Below are 27,592 nucleotides of genomic sequence, written 5' to 3'. Positions count from 1 at the left end.
ACCTAGTCCAGCAGCGCCCGGCTCAAACCTTGACGTGGTGTGTGTGCTGGCTCATTACTATAATATCAAGTATGGAATACGATATGCCACGGCTCGTATTAATATCACGTATGTACAATAACGCTTTTAATACTAATCTAACTTTTCGACTGTCCTTATTTTTAGGTGAATGTCGATGACAACCCTGATTATAGGCAATAGGCTGTTCAGTGTTCATTGCTCAACTATACGATAAGCATTATTAATTATGGCACAAGTTTATGTTCACTCAATTTTTTTTTCTGATATGGCCCTACTTCCACCAATCTTCATTTCGCAATTCTTTACTCAACATATAAATCTTCCGCTGTAGCGAACCGTTGATACACCATGTTAGCGTGGGTTTTAGCTAAAATGATAAAATTGCCCAGGGCGAGAAATCGTCAGCTCTAAAGTACGGCAAATGATGTCACGTTTAAAATGAAAATTTTTTTGTTATACGAGTGCTTGACAATGCAGTCGTATTATTGTCTTCCAACATGTGATCAAGGGTCAAGCTCTAAAATGGACAATAAATGTAATCGTGAGTAATCGTGATCACTTTTCAACGTAGTCGTAATCACAATCGACTACTTACTTCGATATTTTGCTGTAATCATACTCGTAATCGCGTGATTCAGAAGTAATAGTAATCGCAATCGCTTACATTGACAAACTAATTACCCCATTACTGGTCGATACCTCGGTACGGTGGCTTGGTATATTTTCCATACCATTGCCCAATGGTTTTGGTCGTTATTTCTGGTATTCATGGAGTTTGTCGAATACTGATATGGTCATTTACACCAGGCCCATTTTCTTTAATTTTATTCCTCCGAAGCTTCCACGGCCCACTTCTATAGGTTTTTATAAGACACCGTTTCCATCGATGAGATGGCCAGGAGGAGTCTGGATAAACCTCAAACACTTAGGTAGCAATTTCCCATTGGTATTATGTGGCCCATTTGAAGTGTAGTTAGCTGCGTCTTGAGTCCGCCGAGTAATAAACCCAGTTGAATAGGTGAAAAATATAAACTATATCCAATGGCAGTGGCGGCTCGTGACAATATCGGGTGGTGGGGCAAGGGCTGCAAGCGACTTTTTATCAAGATGACGTCACAATGGCGTTTTCCAACGTAAACAAGTAACTTGGTGGTACGGACTACGGTAACACGAACTTCCCGACAACAGTGATTTTAACGTATGTGCCGCGAGAGGTCTGCCGGTGAGCTGTGACTTGAAGTGTGGTAACTGCGTAAACGGCGTACGGAACAAAGATTCGACACGGTTCATGTTCGCACTATACCTGACTAATTATCTGCAGCAATGGAAATGACTATAACTCGAGAGATTGCGTAAGCCTAACTGGAAAGGTCAACGAGTTCGGACACATACGCAATTGTTATCTCATAGATTGGACATGTCATATTGAATCCAAAACATAATTCTGAAGAACTACGGATAGCGGCCTCGGAAATTCGGTCCCGGTACAGCATAGGAGATTTTGGCCTTGAGGCTGGAGACTGTCACACGACACATACGGCTTACGGTCTATACTCTATAGCAGGGGTTCTCAACTTCTCTCGTATAACGGGCCGCATTTTAACAGCAAAAGACTCTGTGGGCCGCAGCACATTATCACCATGTATTTTATGGGCTACTAATAATTTTAGGGTAGTCTAGCCTATTTACTAGTCTTATACGGGTATTCCGTACATTTCTATGCATTCTGTTGCATTAATGGACAGCGTTCGTAAGTTTGCAGTTGCTGTTTTTCTTGTGTGTGTGAGAATATCTTTCTTCTAGCGGTGCAAGTAAGCCACTTCATGGAACATGCATTGCTTTCGTTGCCAAATTGGTGTATGCACCTCCAAGCCCTTCCACCAGAAAACCGAACTCTCTGTTTCAATGCGTGAGCGAGCAAATATAAAATTACGGCTACTTCTTCGTTACAGAGGCCATTATCACTTTGAGCTCTCAGTGATATGAAAAGAAGTCAAGAGCTCTGGCTAATTTCTGAGCAAACCAATCAGCCCTTCTCATTTTCTTACATGGCCGGAGCGCTGCATCAATAATTACAAAAGTCAGCTTTGTCAAGTTGATATTTTTCACTGGTCCCCTTCCCAACTTTGCCTAGTCAGCATTTCCTCCGGAAATATGTCCAGTGTAATAAAATGCACCTGAATAATTAGCTCTGCAATGTGTGTCAAGTAGGTGGATTCGTCCAATGTCAGACTAAAGTAGTCTACGTGGGAACGTGTTCAAGAACATGCGATAAAAATCGACTGACATTGCTGTTAATCTTCTGGTGACGGTTGATCCAGACAACTGTATATAGCTTCGAAATTGGTCAGGCGATGTTGGTCTTGCTGTTAAATTCCGGAAACAGCGAATTTACGCACAGTATACCTTAAAGTTTTATTGAAGTCACATCTTCTCTAGCCTATTCATGGTTTTAGCAATATTCCAAGCAATTTTGAACAATGCGTCTATAACGTCGTCGGCAACTTTAACAATGTCTCGAAATGTGGATTGCTGGGCTTGACACCCAACTATAACAACGTTTTCTTTAACATCGGGCGATATGTTTAACTCCAGAAGGAGCTGGAATCATTAAGCTTTTACGCTTCGTTACAACAACTGTTCTTCGACAAATATGGCACATCGGTCTTCCATAACAATACTGTACCAGTAGTAATTGCGTTCATAATGAAAGATGTCGCGGGCCGCAAAACAATCGTCTGCGGGCCGCATGCGGCCCGCGGGCCGCGGGTTGAGAACCCCTGCTCTATAGTGTCTATATGTCTGCTGCAAAATCGCCTTGGGAAAATATATTACCGAATAAATACGTGGATGAAAGCCGAAAACTTGGTACACTGTTACATGAAATCATCGAGAAATAGCCTCATGACCGTTTTCGGTATGGTACACTGTCAAAATTAATACGAACAGACCAACACCGAATTTTGCGTAAAATTTATTGAGGAATAGGCTGATCAAGCGATCAGCTCTTAGCCGCCATCGAGAACGAAACAGCTATCGCGCTTGACAGGGGTTGTAATTGTAAGCAAATGGCCTGAAGGCCACAATTTCACGGTGAAATTGACATTGGAGAATATAAAATAAAAGTAAATATTTGAATGCAAACCGAGGATGTTAGTAAACTGTTTCATGATATCATCATCTCATCACCTATCTCAGTATGGAACACAGTTAGCGTTAACACAGATACACCGGCTTTTGCGTGAAATCCGCAATGCGTTAGGTGGGCTAAGTGTCAGATCAGCGCACATCTCTACCATACTCGACCTTGATAACGAAATTGCTGCCCTAATCATTGAGTGCCAACCTTGAGACCAGGTACAGCGTTCGATACTAAAATCAAGACATACCATGCAAAAGCTCATGACGGATCTAGGTAAGGAGCATCGTTAAAATCAATGGAGACCAATACCGGCTTTACGTAAAATATGTTTGCGATAAATGACGAGTCAGCTCTCACTCGACTTAGGAAACGAAATTACCACAAACACAGTACAGTGACAAACTTGAAACTTGGTATACAGCGTTCGATACTAACATTAAGACTTACCGTACCAAATGTCATGCGACCGATCTCGGTATGGAACATCGTCAAAATCAATGTATACCAATACCGGCTTTTGAGTAAAATCTGTTTGCGATACATGATGGTCAGCACACACTCAACTTCGGAAACGGAATTACTACCCTAAACTTTAAGTAGAAACCCTGTAACTTGGGACAGTGTTAAATGCCACCATCACGACATGACATACCAAGTTTCAAGAATTATCATGGTGTGAAACACCATCAAAATCGACCTATACCAGCAAAGGTCGACTAAACGGCACGCATATGACGGTTACCGAGTTCAGATATAGATACGATTGTTACATCACACCTTGAGGGCGACTAGGCTATGTTGCCCCGGTTGCTCGGTAATTTTATGAATAGGAGAGAGTAAATCACTGTTTCTTTATTGTGCGCGGCTTTGAGAGAATAGACAGTGAAAGCTTGTTATGAGCGCTACCGGGGCATGCCCCGGCTAGGCATTCGCAAAGCGAAAACACGGAAGAGAATTCGATTTTCGCAGAGACTTCGCTATATATGGGCATTTACAAGCGAAAGGACAAGAAGAATACCATTTTCGCTGTGATTTCGGTATATATAGATTGCTGTGCGTCTCTAAATGGTAAAGAACTGTTATTGAACAGAATTTTAGGTGGGGCAATGCCCCAGTTGCCCTATAGGACGAGCCGCCACTGTCCAATGGAGGCCTTAAACCAAAGCCTTCGCAGAAATGGACAAGGCCTGATGCAAGCACAATATTTGTCAGAATTACATAGGCTCCTTGCTAACAAGAAGACATCTTGGCCAACTACTGATCTCGATTATCCATACTTCTACTATTGATATCGGTGAATAAGGTGGACGGAATTACAAACACCTGTTTGTTCCAAATATCACTATTATTAAGTTTCAATAAGTTAATTTTTTATTTGTATAGTGCTTGAGACTGCAAATTACATTAATCCACGGGCCAAACACGTTGAGGGCCCTGGATTTTTTAGGATATTCTCCGTACACCGATTTTTCCAACGATCGAATTTGAAAAGCGCAAGCAGATATACGAACCAACATATCTATTGCAGGAATTAGTGTATCTTGGTAATATTCCCATCAAACATCAGCGATGTTCGGAAAACTGGACTTTTACATTGTAGCAGTAGGATTTTTGCTATCAGCAGAGGTAACAAGGATCGTTGCCCAAGACTGTCCGACATGCGAATACTACGCGCTATTTGCGAATGAAGGAAGTATACGCATGGCTGCTGTCTTTGTTTCGTAATATGCAAAGCTGACAGTTTGCATTTTTCAGGTCGTCTGCTCCGTGGAAGGGAGACGGTGGATGCACTTAATGCTCTGGTGTCGCTCTCAGCCAGTCTAAGTTTTCAAAGTATGTACATTGTATGTATTTGCAGGGTTATAATCAAGTCACAGGGTTCCGAGTTACAAGTCAATCTCACTCTTAACTCGATTCAAGTCGAGTCATTTTCAATTCACAAACGAGTCAAGTCCGAGTCCACGTCATTGTGTCCACTCTTTAGTTTAGAGTTCCATCCGGTTCAACCCACTTTTTCAACTTTGCTCGAGTGACATAGAATGGAGCGCATTCATAATCCTAGATTTTCTATTGATACTACAAATAGGTACGAAAATACATTCAGTGGCCATGGTATACTCTATATTTAATGCAGTTCTTGTTGAAATTTGATCGATAACAGTAATGTATACTTATCAAAAAACCTGGATTGTAATCCGGCCCGCCAAGTACTTAATTTTCCCATATCCGGCCCGCCGACTGGAGAAGTTGTCCGCCCTTGTACTAGATCCACCAGCAATGAGTGCGAAGTTGATATGTCAAAGTCGAACGTAGGACGCACACGGGAATACGATATCTCTATCGATAGTATTTCATGGTGTTACACATACGATATCGATCATGAGCAATCCGGCAAATGTACATCACAAGACCCTCAATATGAGTTTCCCGTCAGTCCCTGATAGTTCTTTGATCCTCACTCGGTGCATACGTCATAAAGCTCATTGCGATGCTCATTCCACTCTGTTTTCGATGGCATCGTGAAATAATTCAATAGAAAATAATATGCATAGATAAAGTTGGACGTGTAATTTGTTTTTGCAGCCTTCAACGCGACCGAAGCGTGCCCAACACCAGATGCTGACGCCTGTGGATCGAACACAGTGTGTTCAACAAGCGACGGGTTCACGTACGCATTCAAGTGTGCGTGTACTGAAGGCAACTTCGTCGAAGACAGAAGTAAGGATTCGTACGCTTGCAACGGTAATATTGAACTTTATGTTTCGTAGAACAATCATCGGGTTACGGATTCGCACTACTTGAGATTTATTAAACGCTCGTAATTACGGCGGAAACTACGGAATCGTTGTATGCTTATGTCTCTGGTGTGCTGATTATTCAGGCATGATCTGTAATGAGCTAATGCAGTGCTCTTCAACCTTTTTCGACGTGGTACGGCCTTTTAACGTTTGCTCAAAACTCGTACACCCCTTCATTAGGGGTCTTCAAAAATGACTTTTTTTCTCAAATCGTACTGGCTACTTAATAAAGTAGTTAGGTTACCTAACTGAAGCCTACACACCAAATTTTGTTCAATTCCAACCAGTAGCCGCATTGCTACAGAAGAAAGTTCTATTTATAATATAAAAATAAATAACAGAAAATTTGAAAAATTTTCTTCATGAAAGTGTTAGGGTGTCTATAGAAACGATGCTCACCAAATTTGGTTCAAGTCCAACCAGTAGCAGCGGAGTTATTGCCGTCAAAAATTTTGATTTGAATAAAATAGTATTTGGTCACAGAGACTATTCGCAGATAGTTAGGCCGTCCGCCACGCCAATTGGAATTTATTTCGTGTCAGCCAAAAAACAGCATGACATACGAACGATAATCAACCTAAATGTAACAGTATCGGGGAGAGAGTAGGTAAAGCTAGTGCGGCAGAAGCGGTAATTCAGATCAGCGATGATAGCAGACGCACCAGCCTACTGCGTATCAGGCCTGCCCCACACCACACACAGTCGATAGTAGCACACGGGCTGCAAGAGATGTCAGTAACCTCAGATCGTATGCCGCTATACACAGTCTATTGTCGCTAATTTGCATCACTAATAACAAAATACTAAATTGCAAACGTATGGTGAAATACTGGACTTAAAATCGGCATTTTAAAACGAAAGGGTTTCGATTTCAACATGGAAGCTGTTTCGACCCTGGCTGGCTACGTCACTTCATTTATGTGCGTTGCGGTATTTATTAACATCGGGTAGGAAGTACCGATTCATCAAGTCTGAGCTATCGCGACGGTTTCCTCAAAAATCAATAAAAGTAGGGTTACCATACGTCCTCTTTTAAGAGGATTTGTCCTCTTTTTTAACTTTTTTGAAAGTGTCGTTGGAGGACGCCCTTTTGTCCTCTATTTTGAGATTTTGCCCTCTTTTTTTAAAATTTAGGTCACATTTAGAGCAAAATGCGATTGATATGCCGTAAATTAGCACAGAAGGGACGCTCCGGCGGGTATTTCGGAGTGAAAAAAGATGATTTGAGCTCTGAGCGAAAACCTTTTTTTTTTGTTTTAGTCAACCACGCAGCAACGTGGAGAGGAAAACGGTATTTTGAGCTCTCAGCGGAAAGTTGACCTTTTTTTTAGTCTACCAATTACAAAGTGGGAAAAATTCACCGATTTTTAAGAATTCTTCTCCGGTTTTGCAAGTCTCAAATTTCTGAAAAAGTGTCCTAATTTTAGATTTCCAAAATATGGTAAGCCTAATTAAAAGGCAAATGACTAGCTGAACACATGTCTGTTAACTGCATACTTTCCAACACCAAACGGAACCATTGGTCTATTGCCGACGGATAAATGAATAGGAGAAATATTTGCTTATGACATCACAATCAAGCGGTGTACAGTAATACACTTGCGATAACATCGTACGATATTGCTCAATAACCTGTGCGTTAACCTGTAATGACCCATAAACCTGCCTTTGTGATAGCTAGCCATCGGCTCATTGTAATTTGGATCTGGTACACCCCTGTACAGTGTACACCCCATCCGAGTGGTACACCTTTTGCAAATTCTGGTACACCCTAGGGCAGTGGTTCTCAACCGCCGGTCCGCGGACCGGCACCGGTCCGCGACGACATTCCTGCCGGTCCGCCAGGTATATTACTATTTTATACCTTAATTTCAAGATGCAATGTTGAAGGTGATAAGTACAGAACAGATACGAGCTCATTGCTAAACAGTGCGGTTTGCGCGATCATTCGTTTTCAATTCATTCATTTTGTGCAGGGCCGTAACTGGGGCACTCCAAACCGCCCAATTGGAGAGGGGCCGAGCTTGAAAAAGGCCCAAAATTATTTTGCAAAATGAACATAAATCATAGCGTGTTTTTTTAAAAACTTTTTCCAACATTTTTCAATTTCTTTTCGTGCTTTGTGCGATTTAGTGTCACCGAATGCCTTGCATATTAGGTTCCCTTCTCCGAGAAATACGCATGATTGATAGAAATAGGCATTTCGGCGCCAGCCATTAGCGCGCCACGACGTACCAACAGTCCAACACATATAATTGTTTTACGCTAACATGTGACTCCGAAAGGCCGGGTTGTAATGACTCGAGTCATGACTTTACTCGAGTCACGGTATTCGGATGACTCGACTTGATTCGAGTCAGTGTACATGATTTGAACCAAGTCATATGACTCAAGACTCAGACGGCCAGGACCGACATTTCATTGTAATTTCGAACAATATTAAAGCAACCACATGCAATATTGGGATCTCGTCTATTAGTACTCGTACTGGAAAATGCGACCAAAAACTGCTCAAAGTGAGGAAAATTAGAATATTATTAATGTGAACCATTCGTTATCATGAAACAGAGTTCTAAAAAGTGGGTTTACCAAGACGTTAACTGCGAACTGAACAGTCAACAAAATGACATGGACTCGGACTCGAGTCATAATACCATGAGTCGGACTTGACCCTCTGCTCCCTGACTTGGACTCGGACTTGACTCGGTGGTGAATTGAAAATGACTATAGATTTGATTCGAGTCAAAATTATGAAAGTGAGATTGACTTGTGACTCGAAGCCTTGTGAGTTTGTTACAACCCATCCGAAAGGCGTGCCAAAATTTCGGCACGAGAAAACCGATTGAGTCATGAATGATTAAAAATTTTCGCTGTTGGCGCGATTAAGCTACACAAACTTTCTCCTTACACTGAGTAGAATGAATGTGCTCACTAGTACAGGTGAAAACCTCAACCCAACAGCAGGGTCTGGGGCCGAAGCTCCCGGAAGTTTCGCTTATCGTCTTGTTGGGGCCCAAGACCAACGTTTTTGGGAGTGGGCTGACGAAGTCCATTTTCGACCCGGTTCTGTGCATGGCCGGTATAGCTGCTGTAAGGTGTTTTCTTGAGGTACGCATTGTATTCGTATAGCTGCCAGAATAGACTGCATCTGGTGGTAGTGGGCAATGAGCAAGGTAGCACGACAATGAGCTTGATTCGACTATAAAACGCTTCTTCTCTCGATATTGTCAAAAGGAAGAATATTATTCGAGTTGGCGTGGTCGGTTAAACCCATGGCCTTCGGCGCGAAAGACTGTAAACGCCTCTCGGCGGTATCACGTTTATCTGGACAAGGCAATTCTACCTCGACTCAGCAGACTCACTACCATAAAATGTCACTCTCTAGCACCATATAATTGCAAAAAACGGTTGCGTACTCTACATTTTGACTTCATATCAATTTTGAAAGTTCACCGGTCCGCCACACATTTTTTGAAATTTTACCGGTCCGCGGGGTGAAAAAGGTTGAGAACCACTGCCCTAGGGTGTACGACAACCCCGGTTGAAGAGCACTGAGCTAATGAGTATAGGTCAACCTCGCGACATGCTTATTAGCAATTAGTGAACAGAATTTATATGGTAGAGGAATACAGATTGTCGTTTGAGCGTCCTATACTGTATTTGTCTTCACTGCCACCAACGGGAAATTCGGTAAATGACACGGTACAACCATCTTGCTTTTACATTATAGTTTATTGTGCTGATGCGCTACCTTATTTGCATGAATTTGTGAGATCGACTCGGGGAAGATTAAAATGTTTGCGTTCGAGACGAAATCTTTTGTCACCAGCTAGTATTATCCTGTCATCATTTGTGATGAATATTCGTTATTGGATATAAGTACCACGGGTAATTTCCTAAATTTTGAAAAATTTCATACGACTCTCACACAAATAAAATTGCAAATATGCATGGCTTGCAAAAAGTTGCCGACCCCTGTAGCTAAGCTAAAGTGTTGCAAGCTGAACTGTCGTTTTTCATTGTGTCGCATGCTCAAATGAGGGGCTATCGGTTTGATCAGTGCGTGCTTGTATCATCACAGCATTGCCAACGCAGAAAATATGGCTCACGCAACAACTCCCGTGAAGTGAACTTTGATTTCGTGACACTGTGACATCAAGAATCTTAAATTGTGACGTGTTAGTTTATTGATATCGTTGTATGGGTACTTGGAAGTTACAATTGCAAATATCGGGCCGATAAGGCTCTTTTGACAAAAAACGTTCCCGATACCTCGGCTTACACAAATTACGACACTAAGACAGTAAGGTCCATGGTCATCCGTATGCGTCCTTCCTTAAAGTCGTGCATCATGCACCATCGTACATTTTCTGGACTTATTCAATCTAAATCTTTCCCTCACGGGAGAATCTGCTGCCGAGTAGCGTAGTCGAGTCGTACGTTCCACGGCTGTCTTGCTGGTTCGAGTCTGGTCCAGCTCGACTGCAAAATAAATCCCTTCCTAAGTGGCGAGATAGCGTAGTGGTAATCAGTGTTGGGATCAAGTCACTACCTACGAGTCACGAGTCATCTCGAGTCATTGCAGATTTTGACTCGAGTCAAGTCAAGTCAATTGATTTTCGAAGGTTACTCGAGTCAAGTCAAGTCAGTCGAATTTTGGAGGTGACTCGAGTCAAGTCGAGTCAAGTCGAGTCAAGTCACGAGTCAAGTCACAATTCAAGTCAAATTGCATTTTCGAAGTATGAATGATGGTTCAAAGTCATAACATTTTGCCAGCTGTGTGAAATATAGATTAATTTGCCTTTATCTTGAATCAAATAACGAATATAAAGTTAAGTATAGGCCTACATGCAAAAGGTCGTTGTATCGCACACGCACACGTAGAACTGCTACTAAAATACGTGAGTATTTTGGTGGGTAAATTGGTATGGTACAATAATACCCATCTACACATCCGTAAGAATATAAACGCATAAACTGTATTCATTAGATTTAAATGATTCAAGAGGGTTGGTAAATGTGAGCACTGCGCAATGTAAGCACTGCGCCATCTTAGAAACAGTTCTTGGATTAATCTACTATTACTACAACACCGTAAGCTGCGACCATTTCGTTTGCGGCAAATTTATTTGTGATGAAACAATGGAGGACCGGCGGAAGTGGAACGTACAATAAGTGAAAGACTGGTTGCTCTCACAAGTGTCACCAGCGTATCGAGAATTATCCGAACATACACACTTACACATGATACATTGATTTAGTCGACACCATTTACTTATTGATGACTTGAAATTGACTCGTAAATTTTGCTCCGAGTCACGAGTCAATCCACATTTCTGAAGCGCCGAGTCGAGTCAAGTCAAGTCATTTTTGCAAAGTGACTCGAGTCAAGTCAAGTCATACGAAAAAGTTGACTCGAGTCATCCCAACACTGGTGGTAATATCCACAGCTGCATCACCAACGGGTTGCGGGTTCGAGTCCAACCGAGGTCGACTCCAGAATTCCTGCCACAGTGTTGAAGGTTTATGTAGGCTCCTCATCGCGATCTCATCCGTGTAAGCGCTGTGTCTTATAAAGTCATAGAAGTGGGCCACGCTGCAAGTCGGCATCTACGGAATAAAAAATGAAGAACCATAGCAGTTGATAAACACCACGAATACCTACAACAAACAACAACAACAACAACACCAAGTGTTACAGGTGCATCTATTGGTGCGGAGAGGGTCGACAAATTCTCAGGTCCGACTCCGATCCTGTTTTTCAATTCTCTGATCCGGCTCCGGCGAAAAATTAAAAAGTCCCACCGGATATTCAATTCGGCTCCGATCCATGCTCCGCCCTACACGGAACGGTGGTTTCGTGAATATATAAATATGACTCGTTTATTTTCGCACTGGCTTGGCGGTTACTTGCGTGTGAATGGTTTGTGAGTATTTAGTTACAAAAGTCGTGCTTATCAATAATAATGATTCTAGCTGGATTTTAAAAAAAGTACTGATCCGGCTCCGATCCGGCTCCGGCCAAAATTGAAAAAGTCCGGCCGGATATCAAATCCGGCTCTGGTCCATGCTCTGCACTACTATTTATACACCTCATATCGCCATCCGAACAATATAAGCGTAGAACAATACTAGGACGTGCAATATTTTCAGGAGCCATGTTAAAGAATTTTGACATTATGCAATATGCAGTAACCTGATCAAGTGACCATATATATCGAAACGCCACGGATACTAATACAGCGAAAACTATATTATTCAGATGTCGACGAATGCGCGGACGAATCGAATAATTGTCTGCATCAAGCGGTTTGCCAAAATACGGTGGGATCTTACAATTGTGCATGCCTGTCCGGCTACAGCGGTGATGGTGTGTCGTCATGCACAGGTAGGTACAACTCACCTTAAATCAAAAGTGCATAGTTGTAGGATTGCTACTAGTGATATAAGAAAGATACCTATCATGCGGACTAGAAACCAAACAGTTCAGAACTGATAGTGCCCTGATTCAATATATCGAGTTTGCTTATCCGTTGCTACAATTCAAGGCCTGCATATGTTACATAAAACGTACTTCTACTTATTTTAAGTAGTTATGTGGATTTTTGTCGATTTCCACTAATTTCTTAAGTCTTTATACGAATTTACACTATATCCACTTCTTTTCTACAGATTTTGAAATCGAAGCACTTGTAATGTTTCAGATTATGACTGTCACAAAGAAAGTTGTACTTGAATAATATATTCATATTATAATAAACACTAATATTTTCTTCTGACACAGTTCTAGGGTAATCGTCAAAAACTAGAGAAGAATTCAAGAACCTTCGTATCACCAAATATGGTTGTCCGCCCCTTTTGTATTTCATTTTATTACCGTAAAACGTACCAACAATAAAAGTACATTATTTTGATGTGCAAGGCTTGGGTCCCGAGATGTCAATAAATCTCAGATTTGAGTTGCGGTCTAAAAAGTTGAAGAACCACTGACTTAAGCTCAATGCACGATTTCTAGCTTATATACGAAGTTGTATGTAAATAGATTTTCATCACTTTCGTTGGCGGAATAGTCGTGGCAACTGTACGATGCAGACCCTGTATGACGGCAACAGATTATTATTCCGAAAACTGCAACTATTTTGATGGCCATTATAGTCATTCTGTGTTAGCCGCGAAGATGCATCCAGGGTTGTAACAAAGTTACAAGGCTCCCAGTCACAAGTCAATCTCGTCTTTATAGTTTTGACTCGAGTCAAATCGAGTCATTTTCAATTCACCACCGAATCAAGTCCGAGTCCAAGTCAGCAAGCAGAGGGTCGAGTCGGAGTCATGGTATTTAGACTCGAGTCCGAGTCTAAGTCATTGTATTGACTTCTCAGTTTCCAGTTACGGTATTGGTAAACTCACTTTGTTTGGTGATGTCGAATGGTTCGCATATATAATATACTAATTTGCCTTACTTTTTGCAGTTTCTGGTCGCATTTTCAAATACCAGTATCAATATACGAAATCCCAATAGTATGGTTACTTTACTATTCTTCGGAATTACAATGAAATGTCGGTCTTGGCCGTCTGAGTCTCGAGCCATATGACTTGGTTCGAGTCATGCTCGATGACTCGAGTCCAAGTCGAGTCAATACACAGATTGACTCGAGTCGAGTCGAGTCATTTCCGTATTATGAGCAAATGACTCGAGTAAAGTCGAGTCATCAGAAAATCGTGACTCGAGTCGGACTTGAGTCGAGTCATTACAACCCTGAATGCATCCATTTTGAACGCTGTCACAGGCATTGGACAATACGAAAGTCTTCGACGTCTCTTCCGAATCTACCTAAAACCACTCACTTTATACTCACAACTCTTCCTCATACTTGAGAACCGCCAACGACTATACTTTGGAAACCAATTTTTCTGAATCAGTATTAATGTCATAAATTTCGACACAATGACAACTCTAGATTTCGTGACTTCGCAGAATGGTCAACGACGCCGGATATGGATAGAATTTTAGGACTTACTGTGATGAGGGGTAGGAATGATGTGAACCTCTGAAAGGTTCAGGTTCGTCTAAACGCGAACCTTTCTGAAAGATGTGTGTGAACGCGAGCGTGAACCTATGACGTCACATGACGTTATATTGCCAATTCCAACCCTACATTTCAGTGAAGTGATATATTAATGTACAGGTACACGATACCTAGCGACACCTCAGACCACATTATGCCACAATGATTTTTGTATCAACTACAGCAGTGGTTCTCAACCGGTGCGCCGCGGCACCCTAGTGTGCCATTTACGACTCGCAAGGCTGTCGAGAGAGATTTATTCGAAATTTTGAAATTATGCGCAAACTAATTCTAGTCTATAGCAAACAATTAATAATATAAATCGGGCTCGTGTAAAGTTTGTAAATTTGTCGAAACAAAATTGCTGTCACGCCCGCAATCAATATCTTCCTAATCACCAGTGGAAAATGAACTCCTTTGGAAGTGATGTTCACGTTAAAAATTCGAATTATAAACGTAGCCATCCACATTGCGATTACTAGGTAGTGTGCAGTGTCGGCACGGCCGGTAAAATGTAGGCTCGAAGTGCAACGCTATATTACAGGCGACGACTTTGAGAATTGAGAAGTAAAGTTGATCAAATTATATCAGTTAACAAATTTCCCTGCCGCTAAGGTTATTATCCTGGTTTGTTGGAACTGATTGAACTGCGTGTGACTGCCAGTAGCACTATTGAGGCATTACTTTCCTCACGCGTGTTATACGATCAGCGTGGAAATGCATTTTGCATCCCTGCATACAGTGCATAGTGTGTACGCCTCTACGCCGTTGTATTCGTTAGTGGAGATCGTGCTTGGCCTCTTCGATGCAATGGTTAATTACAACGACAATACAGTAGTGGGTAGAGTTTATTGTCATCACACCAATCTTATGAAATAGTATCTAAGCACAACCCAAAGTTTCAATGAGATCGCAGCAGGCCAGTTATGTGGCAGCAGACGTAATAGCTAAAAATTTAAAACCTCACACTGAAACGGAGAGTTATTCTTCCGGCTTGCGCTTGAATTGTAAAAGAAACATGTTTGGGAACTCAGCTGCGGAGGAATTATAAACGATTCCCATGTGAAATGATACCATTCGTGGACGAATTTGTGACATGACCGCGGATTTAGAAGATACCGTAGTATCTTCTTTGAAGCAGAGCAAAGCCTACTTCAGTGCTGCGAAAAGTTGGAAGGTAGAAGTAGTTCTGTGTACGACTGTGGGTGATGCTAAGTATTTTGATAGTTTGCAAGTGCCGTAAGCCAATAAACGTTGAAAACCATTGTGCTAGTGTGCCGCGAACGATTTTCTGTTTTCAAATGGTGCCGCGAGGTCGAAAAGGTTGAGAACCACTGAACTAGAGCAACACTCCCATAAAATTAATATCTTCCGTCTTTTTACCAACAATTTCGACGAGGACATGCGAGGGAATATAAGCGTACGCATCAACGGTCTATGCCAGACCGGACAATGTATTCGGCGTCTGACTATTGCTGGATTGATATTAAGCAGAGTGTTATACAGGTTTCTATACTTGCTTTCAATATTACCAATTAACAATTTAGGGTTACCATACGTCCTCTTTTAAGATGATTTGTCCTCTTTTTTTAATTGTTTGAAAGTGACTTCAAAAGACGCCCAAATGTCCTCTTTTTTGGGAATTTTGGTTAAATATAGGGTAAAATAACTCTCGGGCGGCTATTTTGGGAACTGCACCGGAAAGGTTTTTTTAGCCTACCAACCACAAAGTCGGGAAAAATTACCCATTTTACTCGAATTTCACTCCAGTATTGTAAGTCTAAAAATTTTGAAAAAGTGTCCTCTTCACATATTTCCAAAATATGGTAACCCTATATAGTAACCATTACACCAATCGCACGGATTCGGTTTTTATGATACGGTAAACATATAAAATGATTATGGATCCCGTACGCCAACTAGATTTTTACATTGGACAGCGATGTATTTTTTATAACAATTTCATTGATTGATTGAATAAGCATAATTCGATGACTACTTACATGTAGTGTATTTCGCTCTTGATAATGCGTGATTGGTGGTCGAACTCACAGCAGAGAGTCACTATATATTCGCAAACGGAAAACTGGATATTTCTAGCAAACTTGTAACAAAGCAAGTAAAATTTTTGAGATTGGCAAGTTGCATGCTCATTTGGCGTTGATTTATTTTAGGCTGCCAGTGCCATGCATAGATGGGACCTAAGTGGATGTGTAAAGCATTTCAACCAAAGATGTTATAATGACGTGAAAATTGGAATATATGAAAAAGGTTCACAGTGCAGAACCTACCAAGGTTCGTTTGTGAGCGCGAACCTCTAAAATTCTGAGGTTCACACACAGAACGCGAACGTGAACCTCACGTTCACACCATTCCTAGCGCATTGCCAAGTTTCAAGAATATGTCATTCATAAAAATGATGAAAATCCACCGAAATGTAGTTGCTACGGCGCAAATCTTGGAATGTAGAGAGGTATTAGTTAAAATTAAAGTTGTAGTGGAAGTCGTCTCAAAATACAGCCACTTTATAAATAATGTAGCACAAGCCATCAAATCAGACTTGATCAATCAGGACGAGTAGATGTACTTCGTAGCTGTCGCTGTTGTGTACTAATATAGTCGGTGTCAGTGTGCCACTTCGTTGGCATTTACCACAGTCCTGTAATATATGGGCTTTTTTTTAAGTGATACATCATTTTAAATGTAGCAATTACAATGTACAATGTACAAGTAGCCTCATGTCATATATTTACACATGCGTGTACAATGTACAAGTAGCCTCATGTCATATATTTACACATGCGTGTACAATGTACAATGCACAAGCAGCCTCATGTCATATATTTACACATGCGTGTACCTGTACACTGTACACTGTACATTTTGTTTCTTCGAAAGATATCGATGAATGCGCACTCGATATGCACCTCTGTGGGGATTTAGAACTGTGCGAAAATACGAACGGCTCGTACACATGTCGGTGCAACGACACAGGTTACGCGTGGGATGGAGCTACATGCTCAGGTGCGTGAAAACTTTACATTATCCGTAGGAATATCGTGAGCATGATTACACAATACGTCGTGTACAGATATTGATGAATGCGCGGATAACACCTCGTGCAGCTCAGGTGAGACATGCAGCAACACATACGGATCATTCGTTTGTAATTGCAGTGACGGCTTTACAAGGATCTCAGAGCTCAGCTGCGTCGGTAAGACTCTTTCTAAATTCAGTCGGCAATTTAATGATTGCTGGTTGTATAGCCTTAGGCTTGACGTGAACTTTGTTCAATGTTCATTTCTCACGCGCAATCCGATTCGTCTAGCAATTTCATTTCGAATTTGCAAGGCTACCACAAGCAACCAAACTCCATTCAATCTTATAATTTAATGATTTATAGAGAGATAGTGTGAGCAACTTGTAGCAAAATCTGTGATTCCGAGCCAAACACTTGATGCCGCTATAATAATTAACGTGCAAAATGATAGCGTACGTACCAACGTGCGTAACAATGTGCCAATTTCAGTATTGAAAAATTAAAAGACGACTACCGAGTCAATTATTTATAAGTTCACCTCACAGTTGCAAGAGATACTCCTGAATGCCAAGAGGGGGCCGGATGGTGGAAGGCCGTACACATATACCTATCACACTTGCCACGTGCACCGACAAATGAACAGATATAACAATTGTTGTTTTTATTTCATTCGGATTTCCTAATAAAGGAATCGATTTCCGTGAGCTTGTGCGACATTTCACTTATCGATCCTTTATAACTGGCCGGACATAAGTTTTTGCGTGAACAGAATGCCAATTATATTATTTCGATAATAGGAATACAAATGGTGTCCGAGCTCAATAACTTTATACAGCTAAGAAAATTAAATTTAGTCACATGTTATGTTCTATTAACAAATCGTCCTTATGGAATCGTACAGTTGCGATCTATTCGCAAGGCATGCGACTTCCGTATTTTATTATTATCGCCTCGATGGAGGATATATTAAAAATACAGGCCCACGCTCATGTTCACATTAGTCTGCAATTCGGCATACTGTTGCCACAGAACGATGATATTCAATGTTTTCAATAATCACGCATTTTATCGAATATAAAATAAGTTATAACACAATGTAACAATTTTTTTTGTTTCAAGGTTCTAATCAATTTTTCTTTATTGCTTAGGACCAGTAAGTGTCAAAAATCAACTTTATTCCATACCAACATTTCTTTGGTGGTTTAGAGAATGAAATTCTAAAATCGCACTATTTTTGAGAAAAGAAATAAAAAATATGGCTAAAGAGCATCCAAGATGGATGTTTATCACTTTTTAATGTTAATATACTCTGCAATATTTGCCATTTTATAGATAGATCTGTTTGCAGGGTTGATTTTTGAGGTTTTGGTATTTTATAATTTGCAATTGATTATTTTCTAATGTTTTTTAGGATAACTGGGAAGTAATTGGGGACTTTAAAATGGTAGCGTGTTTTATGGGGATGCAAGAGGGGGTTCACCAAGTATCCTAGGCAACTTTGCCTTTGGCATAGTAGGGCTACCACAGATCACTGTAAAGAGCAAATATGACCAAAACGAAATCAATTTGTTGTTGGAGAGAAAAACGTAAAGCAAACTCGGTTGAATAACCGAAACAAAGTGTTTATGCCTCCCCTTCACATAGAACTTGGCCTTATAAAGCAATTTTTGAAAGCATGGATGAAGATGATGACACATTCCAGTTTCTCGGGAACTTGTTTCCTGGACTATCAGAAGCTTAAGTAAAAGCTGGTGTATATATTGGCCCACAAATTAAAACGATTCTCAAGTCAAATGATTTTATCAAAATGCTTAACGATGTGGAAAAGAAGGCTTGGGATAGCTTTGCAGATGTGGTGAGTGGGTTCTTGGGCAATAACAAGGAAGATAACTATGACGAACTCGTTGTCAATTTGTTAAGGTCGTATGGAAATATGGGGTGCAGAATGCCCATGAAACTACATGCTTGATGCTCACTTGGACAAGTTTAAAGATAAGATAGGAGCTTATTCAGAAGAACAAGGGAAGCGATTGCATCGAAACATAAAAGATTGTGAAAGGAAATACAAAGGGCAATATAATGAAAGCATGATGGGAGGTTATGTCTGGGCCTTAATGCGGGAAAGTGATGTAGCGTACCAAAGAAAATCCCGCAAAAACATCCCATTTTTAATGATTTTATACTCGAACTGTTTTAGCCTGAAATATTTATTTAGTTTTGCATTCAACATTTAACGATGGTATTGATTCGGATGCATTCAAACAATTTATGTGCAAATTTCCATGTACCAAATGCCTGTGATTTGTGATTTGATTTTAATAACAAAAATCTAAGTCGTTGCCTATTATTATGCAAACTCAGAATTAACCCTATGCCAGACACACAAATAGCCAAAAGTTGGCTGTAATTTGCCTTGCGAAAAAGCCATCGATAGCCTATACGACTAACGCGTCAGAATATTTAGGAAATACAATCATAGAATATAACTTCTTAGTCGATGCCAAGCGATTAAAAATGGACTTACAGCGATCAAAGACAGTTTGGTAAATATCCATTTCTTATAGGGTTAATCAGTATCACCATGCACAATATTGCACATACTTGCAAATTCAAAAAATTACTCTCCTAACCACAAAATTCATGTTTGGAATGATATATATTGATTTTTGGAAGTTTCTAGGTCAGAGAGATCAGGAAATACCAATTAAAACCCGGGAACAAAAATCGTGTTACACGGTTTAATTAGCCTAAAACAGGGGTTCTCAGCCCTTTCTTGGCCGTGGCTCATTTTCCGGTTTGAAAATGTGCTGTGGCCCACCTCTTATCTTAGAGTCATAATCCTGTTCAATGCGTGGTAGTTGACGGCGCCGATATGCCTATTCATCTAAAATATGTGCATTTTCCCCTTAATTTACTGATGATATTTATATCTAGACCTCTAGGGACATGAAACCGCGCGAAGCGCGACAAAAATTTTTGAATCGAATAATTATCCTCCAACAAACGACCAACGAAATAATCTTGGGATCCTTCGAGCTCCTTCAATTGGGGGTTTGGGTGTGGCAGTTACGGCCCTTGTATAGATCATAGGCTAAAACTCCTGTGTATATTATGTTCGTCCGCTGCCCCATTCGCGTCGCGAAACACAATGATCAAATCCCCGCATCCACTGTGTGATTAGGGTTTTAGTTCCACTATTGTGGGGAATATTATCATTCTGGGCCAGCTTCAAACAATTCATTAGTGAATGGGGTGCTAGTACTATACAGAGAAGTGGAGAAAGCGTTTTTTAATATGCATGCTGTACAATAATGTACATTGTATGTCTTGTACCAAATCAACTGAAGTTGCAATGTCAGAATATTCAATCCAATGATATAGTCAATTCATGTGACTCTTACATTATGTTCAATGATTTTCAGGCCGGATATTTTAAACCGACTCCAAAGCTTAATGCACTCCGCTAAATCCCCAATCCATTACGATTCGTTGCGTTGGTGCGGTATACCTTCACCAGCAGTTGCTAATAATTTGCAATTATGGCTATTTTTGTCTTACAATAATACGACCTGCCGAAGTACAGTAAATCTATACATCAATTACACTTCATTCCGAGTTTATTGCACCCCCTTTCAGCGGCATACGACATATGACCCTGCCGGAATGCCTGGTTACTTCAGCATTACCTTCCAGTTATCATATACTCGAAATTACTTTAGTTGCTGTTAGCCGTAGGTTGTCATAGCCAGTGGGAAAAGCCGCCGTTTGTCCCCCCCCCCCCCATTTTCGACTTGTACATGCTGACTCCATACGTGCCACTACGTCTCATCAAAGTCGGATGAAAAGTTTATGAATATATTTCTAGCGTTTAACATAACAAATAAAACTAAACTTGCAATAATTCTAAAATTTTCGAAATATATTTGTGGCCCACCTCAAAATGCTCTTTGGCCCACCCTTTGAGAACCCCTGGCCTAAAACAAGTCAATTACCGTACATGTTGCCAAGTCATGTCACTAACAATTGATACATCGTTATAACTGGTAAACGTCAATAAAAAAAGAGTGAATGCCGACTTTTTAGATTGCAGAATTCGCTAAATAATTTTGCAATAAGTTCCCCACCGTGAACCTGTCTGGAGAGACAGCACCATAACCAGTTCGCCCTTGTCTATTATCATATAGAGACTCGAAGGGGCCACAAGTATTTCGCAAATCAACATTTCAAGTTGAGTATTTTTAAGCAGATTTATTAAACTTGAAATCGTTCTTCGCCCTTCGCGCGATTTGATATCACTAGATGTCTTGATTTTAACGTTGGTACCACCCTTGCCGAAAAATAAACATATTTATAAAAAATAGGCATAATTTATAGAAATGAGTCTTTTTTGTGCGTAATAAAAAATATTTATATTACATGCAAATAGGAACTATACCAATATCATTAACAAACTGCATTCCTTACCATTTAAAAATTTCTAGAAATTAAATGCTTAGTACGTCGGTAGATATAAATAGATAATAAATAGTCGGTAGAAATAAATAGACCCTGGCCTGTTACCACTCATTAGGGAATCCAGTACAGTGCAGTTATGAAATGGTCCTCAGAAGAAAAGGTGTTCAATACAAAGTTTGGAGGCGGACAAATAGTCCTGTTTCGGTTTTGCATGTCCGCAATGGTTCTTGGGTTCAATTGGGTTCAATTTCCAAAACATCATAATATTATGAATTTTAGTTCTTCATGCATTGTCCTGGGTGTCCGATAACGGATGCAAAGAATAGAAATATGTGATTCTTTCATACTCCCTTAGTGTGTTAAAAACTATATCCAACCCTCTCACTGCGCCGACAGATATCTCCAACAAGTTTTTCTCCTTGCTTGAGCGGGTAACTGGAAGAGGTATAGAGGTAGCATTAGGATGGATTCCCAGTCACAAAAGTATCCCTGGCAACGAGATCATCGACCGCGAAGCAAAATCCGCGGCTTTGTTTGGCCCCAATCGTCAGGTCCCTGAGGTGACCATCGGAGAAGCTGAGTCACTTGTCCGCCAATATTCGCGAACTCTCTGGCAGGAACTGTACACATGTGAAGATAAAGGGATGCATTATAAGCGTTTCCATAGTTGCATTTCAACTAAATTCCCGTCAACGGATGCATGCATGTCATCATATTCCGTCTGCGCTCCGGTCACTGTAGGCTTGCCTAATGCTCATTCGTTCAAAATAGGATGTTCAGATACTCCGCTATGTCTTCATTGTAATATCGCCGAAGCCGTCGACGATTTTCTACTGAATTGTGCAAGATATGATTTTCAACGGTCCTTTCTCATTGAGTAATCATGACACATGCACATTCACGACTGATACCCTCTTGGTCCAGCCCAAGCTATTCACCCCTGTGGCTGAATTCGTGATATCATGTCGTAGAATCTTTAAATTTTTGATCCGTATATATCCGACGTTAAATAACATTGCAAAGGTACTTATACCAGGTGGTAATTACAGACCGTGGTGCACCAGACCTTTACGGGAGATAAGCGCCACTGCCACTTTTTACCGTACTAATAAAAATATTAATAATGAATTTTAGTATTATAGCTTACATTTATATACATAGATGTGGATGAATGTGCTGATAGCACAGCACTGTGCGACGTTAACGCCACTTGCGTGAACACGGAGGGCTCTTACTTGTGCGAATGCAATGCGGGTTACAATGGAGATGGAATTGTCTGCGATGGTAAGGGTGCTACTTTTAGATGCACTTTGAAGAGGGAAACAATTAGTTCGTCTCGAATTAGCTCATAATTACATTCAGTGTCCTCGGAATGCTACTACGACTACGACTGCCAGATGAATGCGGGATGCGTGTTTTATGAAGGCAAGATGCAGTGCCTGTGTAAGGAGGGCTTTGAATTTACCGACGGTCGATGTGAAGGTACTGAATTCTCTTTTAAAATACCGATGTCGAGGTCGAGTTACTCATCTCAACGAAATATCAAAAACGATACAAACGCTCCGTAAGTCGCCTCAAATTCCTTCAGTACGGGGGATTGCTCTCATATATAAATCGAATTCAAATAAGGCGAACTGTTATTTGAAAACGAGCAGTTATTTCACGCTGATGCCCTCCATGCTTATGTTCACAATCTTGATAAAATTTCCAATGGTTCCCATCGCGCAAAGTAATTGAAACTGTCTTTCTATATGGCGCTCTTTCGGACATATTCACGAATATCATCAGGCGTCGTAGTCTCAGTATATGAATTGGTATACTTGTGTGTTTATGACATGCCTTCCGTATATGTCGAATTGCAGAGTTATATTATGACGTAGTTGCACGAGGTCTCTAAGTGACGTGGACGTAGATCAGGGGCGGGCAAAATACGGCCCGCAGATTGACTCGAGTCGAGTCGAGTAATTTCCGTATTTTGAAAAAATGACTCGAGTCAAGTCGAATCGTCAAAAAACCGTCGAGTCATGACTCGAGTCATTACAACCCTGGAGAACGGTACATTCCTCGTGACGGTAAAGACCATTTGGATGCCCTAATGCCTGGGGTGGCCAACCTGCGGCAGTAGAAAGAAAATAGTGCGGCCGTCGACTCGCAATTCAATTAGTTTGTGTTGGCGGCAGTCGACATGCGAATTCAATTTATAATTTAAATTTTTGAATTGGCTCCCGAATGTTGGAGAGATCTTATTTGATCTTGAAATTTTCTTCGCGCATGACGCGATTCAAGGCCACTATATTTTTCTATTTGAATATAGTAGCATCCTTTGCAATCTGAGGCCCACAATACAGATAGTTACAGCAAAGGAAAATGATGCGAGATGCGCCCCACTTGGAATCGTGTGCTCCTCACGAAAGAAATTTGTTTCTGTTATATTTGGGTGGTTCTAATGTCTTTCCACTACACCGAAAACCTTGATGGGAGGTTAAGAAATAACAGCATTCAAAAAAGTGACTAATAACAATTGGCCCATCCGAATATGCATCATAGTTTATAACTTGCCCAAAATTTTCGAAAACACCCTCTCCGTCAACTCTACAGGTGAATCTGATCACACAGGCTGAGAAATGATCAATATTTGAAAGTAATATGTGGAACTACTAATATTATTGACTAAATTCGTTCGTGAATTCGAAAAATTCGAATCACAGTAACTATTCATAACACGGGAGTTCACTGGAAATAGACATGGACAGTTTAACATGGGTGTTTGGCGTCCAGTTAGATCATTACGTCTGTGCATTTAAAATGTGACCGTAGGCTACATAAATAATCGAAATGTGGACGTGAATAGCAAAAAGGCTCTAATTGCACGGGACAGACGGCGGTTGCGCAATAATTGAGCTCAATTTGATCTAAAACTTTGGGGTTCCGCAGAGGTCCGTGACAGTTCAAGTCCTCGAAGACAAAAAGTTTGAGAACCACTGCTCTAGATCAGTGCTTCTTAACTAGGGTTCGCGCGAATCCCCGGGGTCAACTGACACAGTCTCAGGGATTCATCGGAAGTATAGACTATTGCTGGGCAAAATCGAGTACCTGAGTGATTCAATTCTGAATTGAGTATTTGGCTACGAGTCGAGCATTCGTGTATCAATAATTATGACGCCACAGCAGTATCAATGAAGTAGAAAGTTCAAATATGGTCATTTTGTGCTATCGCAACGACCAAAATGCCAGATAAATCACTCATATAGCTAAGGTGGCACTACTTCGCAGTAGATATTCACTGTAATATTTTTGTTTTGCTGAAATACTCTAGTTTTAATGGTCTTGTTCCTTTACCACTGTTGCTAATGCACAGGTTATATTTTCACCAGTATTTAATTCATTATATGTGCAATGCGGTAGCGTTTAATTTTTGAAACTCAGTGAGAATTTGGAGCTCGCCGCAGGCTTGTGGATTAGAGTTAGGGTTCATCAAAGTTAGTAATGATTAAAAACTCTAGATCAGGGGTTCTCAACCTGGAAGGCGCGCCCCCCTTGGGGGGCGCGGGAGGCTCTCAGGGGGGGGCGCGAGAAATTGACGAAGTCAGTATAAATTGTACGTGTCTGAACATGTGTTTCACATCCATTATGAGAAGACGATTAATGAAGATGAAATTTATTCCATATTCAAGAAAGCTTGCAAAATACAAACTCCAGCAACAGCGCTCAACTGAGTATAGTCTGATTTCAACTTCATTTGAGCAATTTTTTGAAATTCTTTGGAGATATAGAGAGCAATTCCCACGTGTAAGTCATTCATTGCTTCATAGCTTTGACAGTAGCCTAAAGCTTGTCGCGCTCGGCAGCTCTTGTTAGTAGCTTGCGAACTGCACTGCCTAAGACAGACTTAGATGCAACATAGGTTGCCCGGTTTCGGCCTCAATTAGGCTATAAATCAACACAATTAATTCATTTCGAAAACTGATCAAATTTAGCCTGGCAGGACAGAACGACGCCTTGCTCTCTGTACTCACTACCAGCATCAGGATTAGTCTCAGGGTGACCTACATTGAAATTAATTAATGGATGTCTTGTTCAATGTTTTTTGTTATTTTCAAACAAATTTGAAGAAATTTGTCAGCAATGTAAAAGACTCAACAACTGGAATGCAGATTCAAAATTGGCGTAAGACATACCTTATGTATACTATTAGATCAGGGGTGGGCAGCCTGCAGCCGTAGAAGGGAATTCGAGCGGCCGTCGACGCCTAATTCAATTAGTATGTGTTGGCGGCCGTAGACATGCAAATTGCAATTACGAATTCACTCCCGCATTTTCGAGCGATTTTAATTAATCTTGAAATTTTCTTCGCCCTCCGCGCAATTCAACAAGACTTCATTTTTCTATTTTAATGCGGTAGCGCCCTTCTTAATCTGAGCCCGAATGGGAATTGGCAAGAAATAGCAATTCGTTCGCGGCCCGGAAAAATTTCCGCGCTCCGCGCGACAATATGCACCGCCCGGCAACTATTCATAACATTGCTACTCGCGGTTTCGGTGCGTACAATAGGCCATTGTGAAAAGTAGAATAGTCCGGAGTTCACCGGGAATGGATATGGACAGTTTACCGTAGGAATTTTGCGTCCAGATTGTTCATTGCGGCTATGCCCTGGAATGCGGCCTTACGCTACATAAGCAATCGAAATGCGGTAATGATTATCAAAAACGTTGCCCACCTCTGTATTAGATGATGTGCTCTTTTTGACATGACGATAAATGCAAGGGGGGTCAGGGGGACGCGAGTTTTTTGACCATCTCCAAGGGGGGCGCGTGTCAAAAAAGGTTGAGAACCACTGCTCTAGATGAACCGTCATCATATTTTGCCGTGCAATTTTATCTAAAAGTAATTTCGTTGTTTCGATACAGGTACGTCGACTCCACTAACGACCACTCTACCAATGACGACTCCATTAAAGACTACTCCACTAACGACGACTTCCCCGATGCCAATTACGAAGCGGACCTTCCTCCAATTGGTCGCAAGATACCCGCATCTTCATCGTTATCTGATATCTTGGAAAGTGTTCAAAATGGCGGACGCCGAATCTGTTCTACGTCATTTCGCGAAAAACATGGGTCAACACCTCTTCCAATACAGTCAACGAAAGAATCGAGCTGCTGCGGCGCGCAGACGTGGCTACTACTATTAGTACATCACCTTGACTGCATTAATCTATATAGCGGGGAATATTTAGCTGTAATGTAATGTAATGGGCAACAAACGACTAATTATTAAAATAACGGTCCATGTGACAAGGGTTGCATTCAAAACATAAATCAATTTAAAACAAACATGTTTAAAACAATGCCCTTGTTTAAAACATGTTTTTAAGCCATGACGTCACAAATATTCAATTGTGACGTCATCATGGATTGACATTGACAATTGAAAATATTGGGTAAATATAGCTCCTTTGACGAAATAGATATACTATTGCTGTTGAATCGACAATTTTGAGGCTTCCATAACCATCCCATATCGATATACGTCGGATTTATCGGGTGGTAATTGTCCGTAGGCTCGTACAACATGTTTTTGGAAAGTATTTACACAATGATTGCATAATTTTACAACTTGATAAAAACAATTTTTTTAAATGCTTTTGTTTAAAACACCGTTTGTTTTAAATGCAACCCTACACAGGATCATATATCACACGAGTATGCAGACACTGAATATTATATATGCATATAACATCGTTGGAATATTGTATGAATGGAGAATAAATTCTGACTGTATCTGGATACTTCAAAGCTATACTAAATACGTCAATATCCCAAATCTAGTAGTCGTAGATAGATCTTTGACTCCCTATACTACCGTGCGTGAAATCACTAAAATTGCCGATATTTTCACCTCTCATGGCCGATGCCGATATTTCTTCCGAATAGTAATATCGACTCGATGTCATCAGCGAACCATAATCGGTCGGGCTCGGATTAAAATATCCAAGAAAAGTAAGTCTGCAGACGAAAACAGGTAATTTCGTGGAATATGGAGGCACTGTTTGGTTTGCGAGTGCAATGAA

The 27,592-nt window shown here is 40.8% G+C and overlaps 1 protein-coding gene across 1 annotated transcript; it reads left to right on the top strand.

Annotated features, from left to right (window-relative positions):
• The first annotated feature begins 4,663 nt into the window (after window positions 1–4,663).
• LOC145433813 (uncharacterized) lies at window positions 4,664–27,308 on the top strand. The gene is made up of 9 exons (XM_080311068.1): window positions 4,664–4,856; window positions 4,919–4,996; window positions 5,747–5,905; window positions 12,224–12,349; window positions 16,926–17,051; window positions 17,119–17,241; window positions 22,684–22,806; window positions 22,885–23,004; window positions 26,430–27,308. Exons 1-9 carry the CDS (start codon window positions 4,733–4,735, stop codon window positions 26,711–26,713), a joined length of 1,263 nt encoding a protein of 420 aa, XP_080167194.1. The 5' UTR covers window positions 4,664–4,732; the 3' UTR covers window positions 26,714–27,308.
• The last annotated feature ends 284 nt before the right edge of the window (window positions 27,309–27,592 follow it).

This window comes from Botryllus schlosseri, chromosome 2 (genome assembly GCF_051294905.1).
Source record: "Botryllus schlosseri isolate E-star chromosome 2, Bs_hap1, whole genome shotgun sequence".
Taxonomy (NCBI): Eukaryota; Metazoa; Chordata; class Ascidiacea; order Stolidobranchia; family Styelidae; genus Botryllus; species Botryllus schlosseri.
The sequence above is the reverse complement of the archived record's forward strand: the minus strand, read 5'-3'. Positions and strand labels throughout refer to the sequence as shown.

Bases quoted from the DNA above. Each gene is read 5' to 3' on its own strand.
- LOC145433813 (XM_080311068.1), top strand. From the start codon at position 4,733: ATGTTCGGAAAACTGGACTTTTACATTGTAGCAGTAGGATTTTTGCTA. The intron at 12,350-16,925 runs GTAGGTACAACT...TTTCTTCGAAAG, and splicing joins TGGTGTGTCGTCATGCACAG to ATATCGATGAATGCGCACTC. The intron at 17,242-22,683 runs GTAAGACTCTTT...TTATATACATAG, and splicing joins CTCAGAGCTCAGCTGCGTCG to ATGTGGATGAATGTGCTGAT.